The sequence below is a fragment of the Harpia harpyja genome, chromosome 23 (assembly GCF_026419915.1).
Source record: "Harpia harpyja isolate bHarHar1 chromosome 23, bHarHar1 primary haplotype, whole genome shotgun sequence".
NCBI lineage: Eukaryota > Metazoa > Chordata > Aves > Accipitriformes > Accipitridae > Harpia > Harpia harpyja.
The window spans coordinates 375,387-388,073 of NC_068962.1; the positions used below are offsets into that span (position 1 = coordinate 375,387).

The 12,687-nt window shown below is 38.0% G+C and overlaps 1 protein-coding gene across 2 annotated transcripts in view; it reads right to left on the reverse strand.

Annotated features, from left to right (window-relative positions):
• ATF7IP (activating transcription factor 7 interacting protein) overlaps positions 1-12,687 on the reverse strand; it is a 115,116-nt gene that overhangs the window by 8,608 nt on the left and 93,821 nt on the right. For both annotated transcript variants that reach the window (XM_052774529.1, XM_052774528.1), the window contains exon 12: positions 6,326-6,404. In XM_052774529.1, the coding sequence (XP_052630489.1) occupies positions 6,326-6,404 (79 nt within the window). The remainder of the gene's footprint in view (positions 1-6,325; positions 6,405-12,687) is intronic.

Sequence of the window (12,687 nt, forward strand, 5' to 3'; positions counted from 1 at the left end):
AACACACAACATAAAAGAGTAGGTTTTAAGGGCACTCATTCAAAAATGATTTGCCGTAATAAAATTGTACATGCAGCAGCCACTAATTTAGTAAAAGAGCACACAATATAAAAATAAAAGATACGTTAATTTGTATTTTACTCTTGAGAAAACGTATCGACAATATATTGACGAACACATTTAGAAACCATCAATTAAGTAGACTAACTAGATTTCAAAGCATTAAGAACAGGGTTAATGGCAGTGTAGCTCAAAATGTTGGGTTTTTTAGCAGTTGGAGACTATTTTGATGGTCTCACCAAGCTGTCTTTAACACCAGATACTAGTAGCTTGAAGTAGCACTACCCTTCACAAACTGCTATAAGTTAAATACAAGACCTCAAAAATAAAAGACAATATAAACTGCAGACCATATTGTCTTTCTGTAGACTGAATAGCTGAGCTACTTCACTGAAGCCATTTGATGAAAACAATTTTCTTTTCTTTCTTTCTTCAAAGTCTATACAAGGAGCAGTAAAGGGATACTCATTTTGAAAACAAAATGTGAGATATTTCCTGCTCTTTCATTAATAGGTCTTGTGATTAGTTCAAGCTTCTTTTATTTTCCGTAAGTATGAGACATTCCCCAGTGTTAAACAAATAATTTGACTCTGAAGAGATTCCTACAGAGATGAATACACCTGTTTACTTTGAATATTTACAGACTGATGCACATTTCAACTGTCACTGGATAATATAAGTGATGCGAGTGGGTTCTTAGTCATGACCTAGAGAAGAAGTGCTCATGAGCCAACTAGTAAAAACCCAGATACATTACTGCTGTAAAAATGTAGTTCAAGTGAAAATGACAGTCTGGACAATGTGAGGGCTTTTTTGGTTTTGCTTTTTTTTTTTTTTTAATCTCACACAGAAGGAAGTGCATTTTTCCCTGACAAATTAAGAGCCCTGCTGAGATTCCAGTTGCTGGAAACCAGGTCAGAATTGCACCAGCCACAGGAAACAATGAAAGATAACCAACTAGACTTCGCTAAATAAATGGAAACAAACAGGAAAGGCTAATTTAGCTACTTAAGTAAAAAATCAGCAAGGAAAACAGGAAGACTGAGTGCATAGTCAGCACAGGACTAAGGTTAAGAGTCGTACGGGAACAGTTCCAGTGCTCAATGAACACAGGATCATATTCATTAAAAATGTGGACCTGGAGGACACAGAACAATCTGATTTATGGAAATGAGCATAAAGTGGAAAAGAAGAGGGGCTAATTTCCATACCAGAAAATGGGCCTACAACACTGCAGTTATAGCAGGAAGGACTTCTAATCAGCATACTAACTCAGAAGTGGTATAATGTCATTACAGAACAGCAAATATACCATACACTTGTTAAAGAATAAGACAAAAAATGATCCAGAAAACTACAGATTTGTTAATCAGATAAAATAGCTTATGAAATAAAAAACTGATGCTGTATATATTTAATCATTTTTTCTACAAAAAGATAAATGCAAAAAAAAAAAGTGGAACATCAAGAGTACACTTGTGTAGCTTGCTTAGATTACAAATCCACTTTAGACTAGGGATAGGTATCAGCTAAATCTATTAGTTGTTTTAGTATTTTTATGAAATAATTTGATGTAGTGATCTACACAGATATTTAATAAAAGGGACAGCAAGGGGACTGTACAAGTACAGCAAGATACTTGCAGACAGAAAAGTATCTAGATTATGCTTTGATAAAAGGATGACAACAATTGTTCTGAAGAGAAATTAACAACATTGCTTCTCAAATGTTACGCAACACTTTCATTAATAATTTTTGCACACATCAGAAGGCGTGCACTGTGTTTAGTTGCCACCAGTATGGAGGTGGACAAAAATATCACACAGGAACAAAGGTAAGACTTGAGAACTAGAAAAAAGGTGACACTAGAGAGTGCAACACCACCCATTTAGGAATTGGTAAGAACTTCTACTATTAATGTGGGAAATCATGTGCGGGGCAGTGAAGATGATCAGGAAAACCGGCATATGTTGTTAATTATGGAATGTCTGTGCATTGCTTGTCTGATAAAGTAAAGAACAGAGGAAATGCAAATCTAGGCTGCATCAGGCAAGTGTTTCCACAGTGTGATGGCAATACTTTTTTCCCCTACATGAAGCACTATTTGAATGCAAACTGCTGTATGTAAAAAAGGGGCTGGAAGTTAGAGACAGGTGTTTCTGTGTTAACAAAGTGGGGTTTCAAAATGCCAAACCAACAGCTGCTGAAGGACAGCTACTCTGGTTTGTAGGAGTACTGTGTCCAAACCCAGTGGCTCAAGCACATGATTAGAGGTCCTAGTCACTGTGACACTAAAACAAAACAAAAACAAAAAAACCCACAAACCCCACCCCCAAAACCAACCAACCAAAAATCCGCCACCCTCAAAACATGATTAGCCCTTAAAGATAATGCACAGGGTTTTGTTTATCCACCATGACTGAAGACTGGGCCTGATGACAATCTATATAGGTCTGCTCTTCCATGACCCAATACAGAAACTCTGATTTCAGCTTAATAACCTCACAAAACACCTAAAAATTCCATAGTTGTTAACCTAAAATTTAAGTCTAATTTACCCTATATGTATACTTTGGTATACAGTATTACAGATATTAATTATTGATTCAAATGGAAACTTCATTGGAAAAAGGAAGGCATGGAGAGTAGATTACATGAACAAGTTTAAAAATCCTCCACAATATTAAAATATAGTTTCAACCCAATTCTTTAGTAATTTCAACCAACAAGGACACACATCGTAGTTGTATACTACCATAGTTGTACCAGGAGAGATTTAAAGGGCAGCACATAATAGACATCTCTCTCCAAATATTAACATCTATTTAACTGCCTTTTATAAGTAACAGAATTAGGTTTACTTAGTATGCAGGTGACAGCGCTTTAAACAAAATAATCAGGATCTGAGTGTTTCCAGGAACACTATGTAAGTGTTGCTCTTCTATTTGAATTAGTACTGAACTGATATTCCAGCATACTGCAGTAAACACCATAAAGCTGGAGGTACTTTCTATCCTGAGGTTGTGTACCAATAAATCTAGAACAAATTAAAACTTGCTCCACATTTGCTGTAAACAGAGTGCAGCGGAAAAAATATTTGGCCAAAGGTATATACATGCATATGATTGTGCAAAAGCTGTCAGAAATGTACTCTTCCATTTTTAACCTGAATGCTGTTATCAGAACACATGAATTACTTCCCAAGAAACTTGCTCAAAATCCTAGAGATGTGTTTTCACTACATGGTGAAACTCAAGCTTTTATTGGGGTTTGAGTCCATACATTTCTACAGCTTATATGAAAAATACTGACTCTAAACATAACGAACTCTAAACATAAACTAATCTGCAAGGCTGCAGACTATGAGTGAGAGCCTGGCTTCTGCTCTGCAGTGAAGAGACATACAGGAGCTAACCCAGCCTGAAAGTACCCCACTAACCCTCTTCCTGATGAAAGAACCATTTTTTAAAACCTGACAACTGAGGGGAAAGAATCTCAGAATATCCCACAGGAGAAAATTGTTAGATAACTGGCTCAAGCCCCCAAAAAGAAACTGAGAAAGAATTAAGTTACTACACTGTAATGCAACTGCAACTCTGCCATGGCTGCTAGCACTTCTACTTAGAGAAGCATTCTTACAGTTGCACATGCAACCACAGTGTTGCCCCTTTATTGTAATTGTGAGGTGAAGACATACTTTATGTAATCAGGGAAGAAAAAACTCTCTGAAAAATGTTATTTTTGATAGAAAAAGATTAGCTGAAATACATTACAATACGGTGACATGCTACTTTAAAACATACCATAAACCCATTTAGATCTGTTGGTATCTTTTACAGGATATTAAATAGGAATGGGGAGCTTAACCTTACCTGACAGATTTCCACAGTCCAAGTGCAACCATCTTTCTTATGTTTTTGAGATCTAACCCTCAGAAGAGATGATAGTGGTAAAAACTTGATTCCCTATGCTATTCCGACACTCAGCTAAGAGATTCACAGAATCATCAAAATCCTGGCTGGAAAGGACATCTGATGGCTGTGTAATCCAACCTCTTGTTGAAGTTGGACTGTCACCAACACTAATTCAAATGAGTTGCGGTTTTGCCCAGCTGAATCTTGAGAACATTCAAGAGTGGAGTTTCTACCATCCCTCTGTGCTGCACTACCTTCCTACTGGGATTTCTTTTCCCCTCAAGCTCAACTTGAACCTCCTGAACTTGTAGTTCATGGCCACTGCCCCTTGCTATGTATCTGGCACTGCTGAGAAGAGTTGTGCTCCATCATCTTTGTGACTATCTATCCTGGTTTCAGCTGGGACAGAGTTAATTTTCTTTCTAGTAGCTGATATAGTGTTGTGTTTTGGGTTTAGTATGAGAAGAATGTTGATTACATGCTGGTGTTCTCAGTTGTTGCTAAGTATTTATAACTAAGTCAATTTATACTAAGTTTAGACTAAGTCAAGGATTTTTCAGCTTCTCATGCCCAGTCAGCAAGGCGGCTGGAGGGGCACAAGAAGTTGGGAGGGGACACAGCCAGGGCAGCTGACCCCAACTGGCCAAAGGGCTATTCCATGCCATGTCACGTCATGCCCAGTATATAAACTGGGGGGAAAGCTGGCTGGGGGCCACTGCTCGGGAACTGGCTGGGCATCGGTTGGTGAATGGTGAGCAACTGCATTGTGCATCACTTGTTTTGTATATTCCAATCCTATTATTAAATTATTTTATTACTGTCACATTATTATTATTTTTTTTTCTTCCTCTCTGTCCTATTAAACTGTTTTTATCTCAACCCACGAGTTTTACTCCCCTCTCCCCCCGATTCCCTCCCGCATCCCACTGGGGGGAGTGGTGTGAGTGAGTGAGCGGCCAGCTGCATGGTGCTTAGTTGCTGGCTGGGGTTAAACCACGACACTATCCTCCAAGCAGCTCTATGGTGCTATTACATTGTCTCTCAGTTCGCTCTTTGCCAAACATGCCATGGTTTGTCGATCTCTTCTCACTGGTCATGTACTCTAGGCCCCCCACCATCCTGACGCCATCTATTAGGCCCTCTCCAGTGCTACCACAACTCTTCTAAACTCAAGGAAGGGGGACCCAAAATTGGACACCATATTTCAGGTGTGGTTGCGCTAGCGTCAGTGTGGGGGGAATACTAACTTAAATTTAAATGAGAACTGTTGGCTCATACTCAATTTGGTGTCCACCATATATCCTCTACTGATAAAAGAACCAGACTGTCAGCTATCTGAATTGCATCATGCTTCTCTAATACTCATATACCACATGCATTGCCCTTTTGGTGGTACCATTTCATTTCTTCCTCACTGAAAGAAATACTACCGAATACCAATATGATTTTCTACATTTGTGTAATGCAAACACAGAGCAAGTCAAGCTATTAAGAATGTACGTGTAGAACTTGGAACGCACTAGCTAGAGAGATAGCTATGGAGGTTGTATAGAGGAATCACACTTCTTAGTGGCTGGTCTTCAGAATGCAGCGCAGGGGCATGCATTTAGAGACCATGCAGAACTAAAATTTTACCTCTAATAGTAGAAATGTTAATTTTTCAGTTAAGATGACAGTGCAATACATGGTCTTAAGTACAGACTCTTATTACTTCTCTGAAATACTATAATACTTTGCTAATCCAATGCTAATTATGATTAGACCTGCCCACAGTTACGCAAGACTTATAAAAATAATGTATTCTTTTAAAAGATGCAGTGCATCCAAACTGCCAAAGGATATAAGATCACAACTATACTTAATCTTGGCATACCGTCCCAAAGCAAAGAGAACTGCATTTGGTATTTAAACTCTTGCACACAAAGTTTTTTAGTGAAACAAAATATTAGAAGCTGTAATAATCTAATGCCTGAATACTAACTGTAGAATCAAAAGGTCTTTAATTAATCAGTAAGCAGAAAAATGAAATACATCTTGGAGAACTTTCCAAAACATAATAAAGGACTCAAATATCTCAAATTATTCTCCAAGCCTAACAGATTTACGCATAGACAGCACCAATGCTTAAAATAAGGGAGAGGTAAAAATCTTAAAGACTGTTCTACACTAAGTAGAATTCCTTTTATTTAATGCCTATCAGAATTCTTTAACAACAGTCCTGTTTAACTGAAACACCAAGGAATAAAATACGCTAAGCAGAAACAGAAGTTTATTCCTTTCTGTCATCCACGGGATGAAATAATACTTGTAGCTCAATTACCCCTGCAGCTAGCAAAATCTTTTTCACCTACCTTGAGAAGAGCCATCGTCCTCTTCATCCAGTGTAAGATCAATGACACCTCCTGAATCACTTCCTGTGACCTTCGTGCTCTGAAAGACAAAACTCCTTCATTTTGCAAAAGCAAATCCAGGGAACACAGATGGAAAAGGGATACGAATTGAACATTCAGGAGGAGAGGTCTCAGAATTGATACACTTATTAGAAAGGAACTGATGAAATGAGCAGGAGGAGGAAATTTCAGACAAATTTCCCAGGACTTGAAAAACAGGCAATAACCAATTGATTGTATTGCGATATCAAAGTATTTTTAGCTTTGTAAGGAGTAAAAAAACCTGATGACCAGTAGCATATTATTATTTTACAGGTAAATAAATAACAATTTGTTGTTATAGAGTATCTTTCAATTATGACTCTTAACATTTTAATCCGATTGTAATCTGTGCTTTCCTCTATAGTAGTGTAACCATTTGACAAAACAGTCACCAGGACAATATATTACTTATCTTGAGAAAGCCTGGCCTATGTGCCTATAAAGAAATTGACTTCACAATAAGAAAAAGGGAAAGCTACACTGGAACCTGTATGCTTATAAAACATGTCATCAAAAGCCATCAGAAAACTCCGCTTCTATCCAGCTTTTTAAAGTAATTCCATTACTGCGTTTTTATCCGTTATCACAAATGTTAGCATTCTATTATGCTACATATGAAGCCATCTGTAACCATCTCTCTAAAGAGGATAGAGGGATCTTTTAAGCTGTTGTGAAGGCTAAATGCTACAAAAAAACCTAGAGGACCATCAAACAAGATTTATTGTCCGGATCAATTGCTGTCCCTTGGCTGTTCAAACTGGAGGGACCACTAGCATTTTCCTTTAGGTGATGGAAAAAATATTGAGGGAGGTCCTATATAATTCTGAGTTTTTAAATATACTTTCTAGAAAAAAATCATGAATTATGTCATGCTGCAAAAATCAGGGTTTTTTTTGGTTTTGTAGAAGAGGTCATCATTTATTGTTGGACTGAACTGCTACCTATTTATGGATTAGAGTAAACCAGGTTCCTTAGGACAGACAAAGGGTTAGGAAAGCAACATAATTATCAAAATCTCTGAACAATTAACATGGAAAAAAGCATAGGAGTTATCAGCCCCACATACCCTGTACAAATACCAACATGATAAATCTAGGAAGATGAGAGATTTTTCTGTGCAGTCAGATGGGGACAGATGCAAAAAGCCTAAACATCGAGATTATCTGCTCTATGACCTTTCACCTGGGTAAAACTAAGCCTTTAAGGAGGTCTTAAACACAATTCTCACACAGGCAAGGCTTTGAGGAGAGGGAAAAGAGGTATTGTACGATTACTAAACACAAACAAAAGCTGCGTGCAAATTATCGGTCACTGAATTTGGAGTGCCTGACATGATTGATCTCTTCATTATGCATTATTACAACCTCATTTCTTCTTGCCTTAAGTTCTGATGCTGCCATTGATGGAATTCTGCTAGTAACTTACATGACACACAATTTGAGTGAGAAATACCTAACTACTTATGTTAACAGGCAATAGAAGAGACCTCTATAGGGACTCTGTCTTTGCTATACATAGAGAAACATCTTTCAGATTTATTAACCATGGAATTCTTCTGCTGAGAGATTTCTATTTCAAAGACTTTCCAGCTTCAGTTTTCTCGATGAGCTGATTTACCCACTTGAAGCTTAAGATAAAAGGCACATTCAAATAATCAATGATTACTGGATTAGCATAAAGTCAAGAGGAATTTCATGCCAACTTGATAATCTTCCCAGACAACGATGTGTATTTTGAACTATGTCTCTCTGCCAGGAGAAAACAGACTGAAAAATGGAGGGGGAGATTTATAAGGAACTGGAAAAAGAAAAAACTAACACTAAGCTATTCATTTCTCCCCACTGTAAAATACATTAGTCTGAAGTAACTTCCTTTCAATTCTTCCTCTGCAAGGAAATCTAAATCCTTAGAAAAATACTCTGTATGAAAGCTAACTGTTTTGAAGCCCTACTTAACTGTGCCAGTTGAGAAAGTTCTTTGAACTTCCAAGTCAGCAAGTGTCACTGCATGCATTTTTTTATTTTGGTGTGTCCGGAAGGCCAAAATCTTGAGTTAGTTAAACAGGCAATTATTAAATGATAAATCCAATCACCTGACGAGGTCTCATACACGCACTTCTCAGGAGGAAAGACCTTGTAGTTAGCCACGCTATTTAAGGTTTTCTACTAAACAACCCTGGTAGCAATCTCCTCAACAGGAACTCTCCATTAAGTAGTTAGGTTCTTTCCACAACCCGCACTAGAAGTAGCAGATCTGCAGGGCAGCATTTTGAATGGTGCTCTGTGGTACATCCCCCAGTCCTGGTTCCAGGGCACACAACCCAGCTGCTCCAAGAAGATGCTGTACTCCACACGCAGCACACCCTGAAGTCCTGACTCCCCAGAGCCCCCAACTAGATTCCCCTAGTTCACCGACCAGGCATCTCCCTTGAATGAAATTTAGGGGTACAGGAAAATTTTAAGGAAACTTGAAACACTGAAAATGCTGCACATTGTGTTTCCTACCTAGGCGGGTATGGTGTAGGCAGGTTACCCCAAAACAGAATAGACTGCTAATCATGCCTGCCATAAAGGTCAGGCGTAGGCAGGTTACCCCAAAACAGAATAGACTGCTAATCATGCCTGCCATAAAGGTCAGGATTTTGACTATTCAGAGCATCCACCCACATTCAAAAGGAGGAGGAGTATCCATTTCTATACCCTGTAGTGTTCGCACACAGTCTTCAGATACTTGTAGGTATCTCAAATCCAGGAAAGAAAAGGAGGTTCAGGAAGAACTGAGAATTGGGTATTAGAAGACTGGGGCACACTACTTTTTTACGGTGAAATTAAGCATCTCAATGATCTGAGAAAGGAGCTTTATCACCCTATCCCAGATGTTTCCGGAGAGTTGTCACTTACCACCTGAATGGTTAAGGCCTACAAATGGAACCATTTGAAATCATCCCTGCCAAAACCAAGTAATAAATGGTTTTCAGAAAATCCTGTGCCCAACCCATCAAGAAAATAAAAACGTCCCTTTTGAGTATCATGACTATTTTACTCAGAAATTCTCTCAGGGAAATTTTTGTTGCTACAAGGACTTGTGAAAACTCCAGTTTATAACAGAGCTATGTTTGAGGAAAGGCTTGAGACAACTGTCATTGCTTCTGTAAAAAGAAGGGAATGGGATTCTGAGAAGACTGCCATGTCGCACATCAGAAGAGCAGATTCAGATGTGCTGCTCTGGGCAAAATTAGAAACCAGCTTAAGAAGGCTTGCAGCCCTGATGAAGGCAAAGGGAAGCCTGACACTGGGCTTTCAGTCATGTGTGAACAACATTCACATTTATGTCAAAAATTGAAATAAGAGAAGCAGCTCCTAATATTAGATTTCAGCAAGCATTTGGGCAGAAACTGGTAATGCAGAAAAGCAAAGCCAAGACATTCTGGTCTGCTATTAGCTGTCAGCTTTCTCCAAAAACAGGAAGCCAAAAACCTGAACCTGCTGCAGCTGATCTCTGCAGAAGAGCAAGATGATGCAATTATAACACCTTTTCATCAGCACAGTCACACTAGTGAAATAACACCATTTAATGAAAATGCAAAACATATGCCTGGTGCTTTAGTTCATATATTGCCTAGCAAGTCTGAATAACAGAAGATTCAGTTGCCTTAGAATATCAAATACGCTGGAACAGAAACAAAACCACCACAGCAACATAAAGCGATCCCTATCTATTTAAAGATCACAGTTACAAAAAACCCAAAGCAAACAAAACCACAACACCCCAAATCACTGTTTCATAATTTGTCAGAACCAGAGCACTAGTCTCCAAGCAGACCAGAAGTGGCACTTAAATCTGATTATTTACAACAGCATCTGGGTAGTTTCTAGTAATCAAACAGAAAAAAGTTTACATTGAGATTTAAAATAAATGTAAACTGCCAAACTCCCTTTTCCATCCTTCTTAACAGCTCACGTATCTTAATGTATATGACTTTAAACTCCAAGTAAGTAGAAATCCTCCAAAACACTGTCATTCACGCTGCCATTTTGGACGTGTTTTATTCATAGCTGATGAGGTAGCTTTATACAACCTGGAAGCAGCAACATCACAAAGTGAATGAACTATCCAGTTAACCACAACTATATCTGAGCTGCCTTAGTTTAAATCTTTCTCTGCTTTCACATAAGAGCCATGAGTATATCAATCTTAACACAAGACAATGCAATGAAAAGAATAAATTAAAAATGGAATTAAAAATTAAACCTAACAAATCCTACTCTGAAATGTCACAGTTTTGAAGATAAACATGAGAAAAAATTTAGGAAGAAAGCAAGGAAAGTACAAGACCACATGTTTTCCTGACTTCCTAATTTTAATATAGCCACATCTTTATTCTTCATCTGGTTGGTGAGCTTCCATTTGCAATTAAGATGTTTTGCACAAAAACAAGTGTCCTGTAACTGAACGTTTCATACTGAAGTCTAATGCAGATCCAGCCCAAGAAGATGCACATAACTTAGAGTGGAAAGGCAAAACAGTAGGTGAAGTCGGGGAAGAGGATTGCAAGGTATGATTAAGAGCAGAAACAAAGGTGAAAAAAGAGAGCAGGACAAGGAAAAAAGGCAGCAGGGGAAAAGAGAATTACAAGCCAAGCAGCAGCTGAGCATGCACCACCACAAATACAGAAGGATGTAATGCTACTCTGCTATTCTCATTCAGTGTTGTGTGTTTTTCCTGAAACAGCCAGCCAAGGAGAAGGCACTTCACATTTACAATCTTGATCTGTTTTAGAAAGTGCATTCTTGAAAGAAAATCTTGTCAAATTGCAGGCGCTTGGCCCCAGCTTCTTCGGTTTGCAGTGTCATGTCCACACCTACCACATTTACCACTATATAACTATCCCTGGGCTCTCTTTGCATGCCAAATGGCCCAGGCAAGCATCTAACTGGGCAAGTATGAAGGAAAAGTGTTTTAATGCCAAGCACATAACTTGTGAAAGCAGCAAATGAAAGACCCTAGAAGAGGGGCAAAACCAAAAGAGTAAATGCTTCTCCCTTTCAAATACCTGAGTGAAACCTGGTAAATCCTGAAACAGAGGCTAGGTCATAACCTCCTCTAAACACGACTTAATCAGTTAAGCGTGAACTGCTTTATAGTGCACATGGAAGATAAAATAATGAAAAGTATTTATAAAATGAATGCAACTATTCAGACTTGTGCATTTTTCTCACTTACTATTAGAAACTGGTATTTTTAAGTGTTCTATTAGCTGCAAAACTTTAGCTGAAAAGTGATCTATGGTACTGATTCTTCTGAGTAACATTTTCAGATTTTTTTTTTTACCATGAAAACTACTAGAACCAGACTAATTTCTTACATAAAGTCTCTATTCATATTACAGTAATTACACTTCAATTCAGGGGTTTCTACAAAAGGATTGGTAAAAGTGACCTATACTCAGAATCTCATGCATTTTCCACTGCATATACCCTGACAACATAACATCTGCTTTCTTCCAAACCCAACCACTAAAGTCTTTTTAACAATTAAAGAAAGCACTGAGAAATAGATATACTGACAAATAAGATATACTTATGGGAAGAAGTCTAGGAAAAGCGGCCATAATACAGTTCTCCTTGAGGAAGAAAAGAATTATACAGTGACTTTTAGAACCAATGCCATACAGATATCATAGAAATTTCAAAAAAGAAGTATAACAAAAGTATAATAGAGTTCTTAGAGGTAATAAAAATCCTGGAACTTGTTAAAAATGCATAAATACAGTGAACAGGGTCACCTGAATCTAAAGTAACAATTAAGATTTGCAATAAAACTAATGTAAATGCTTTATGGTTAAGAACTTTCTTCCTTCTTTTGGAAGACTGTCATTATATCCCCTATGCCACTGACTGGAATATCTAATTATTAACCTACACGCTAGTCAATAGTAAATTAATAAAGGGAAATCAGAAAGGAATCAGCCTCGCAATAAAACAAAGGGCTGTCTGGTGTTGAAATGATTCTGAAGCAGTTTCCTCATCTGCCTCTGGAAAAGTAGGGACATTGAGACAGGCTACTGTCTTTTTATGTTTTTCCACAAGCTGAGACCATTTCACACTGTTGTAAAACACACTGTAGTGGGAGAAAGAATATCACTTTAGCTTTGCTATCCATCAACTTTTTCAGATCAGCACTGCTGCAAATTAGGTTGATTCATCATTTGTAATTTTGAAAGGAAAGAATAAAAAGGGGGAGGGGGTAGAGAAAAAAGCTATTCCCATTTCATGGGGAAA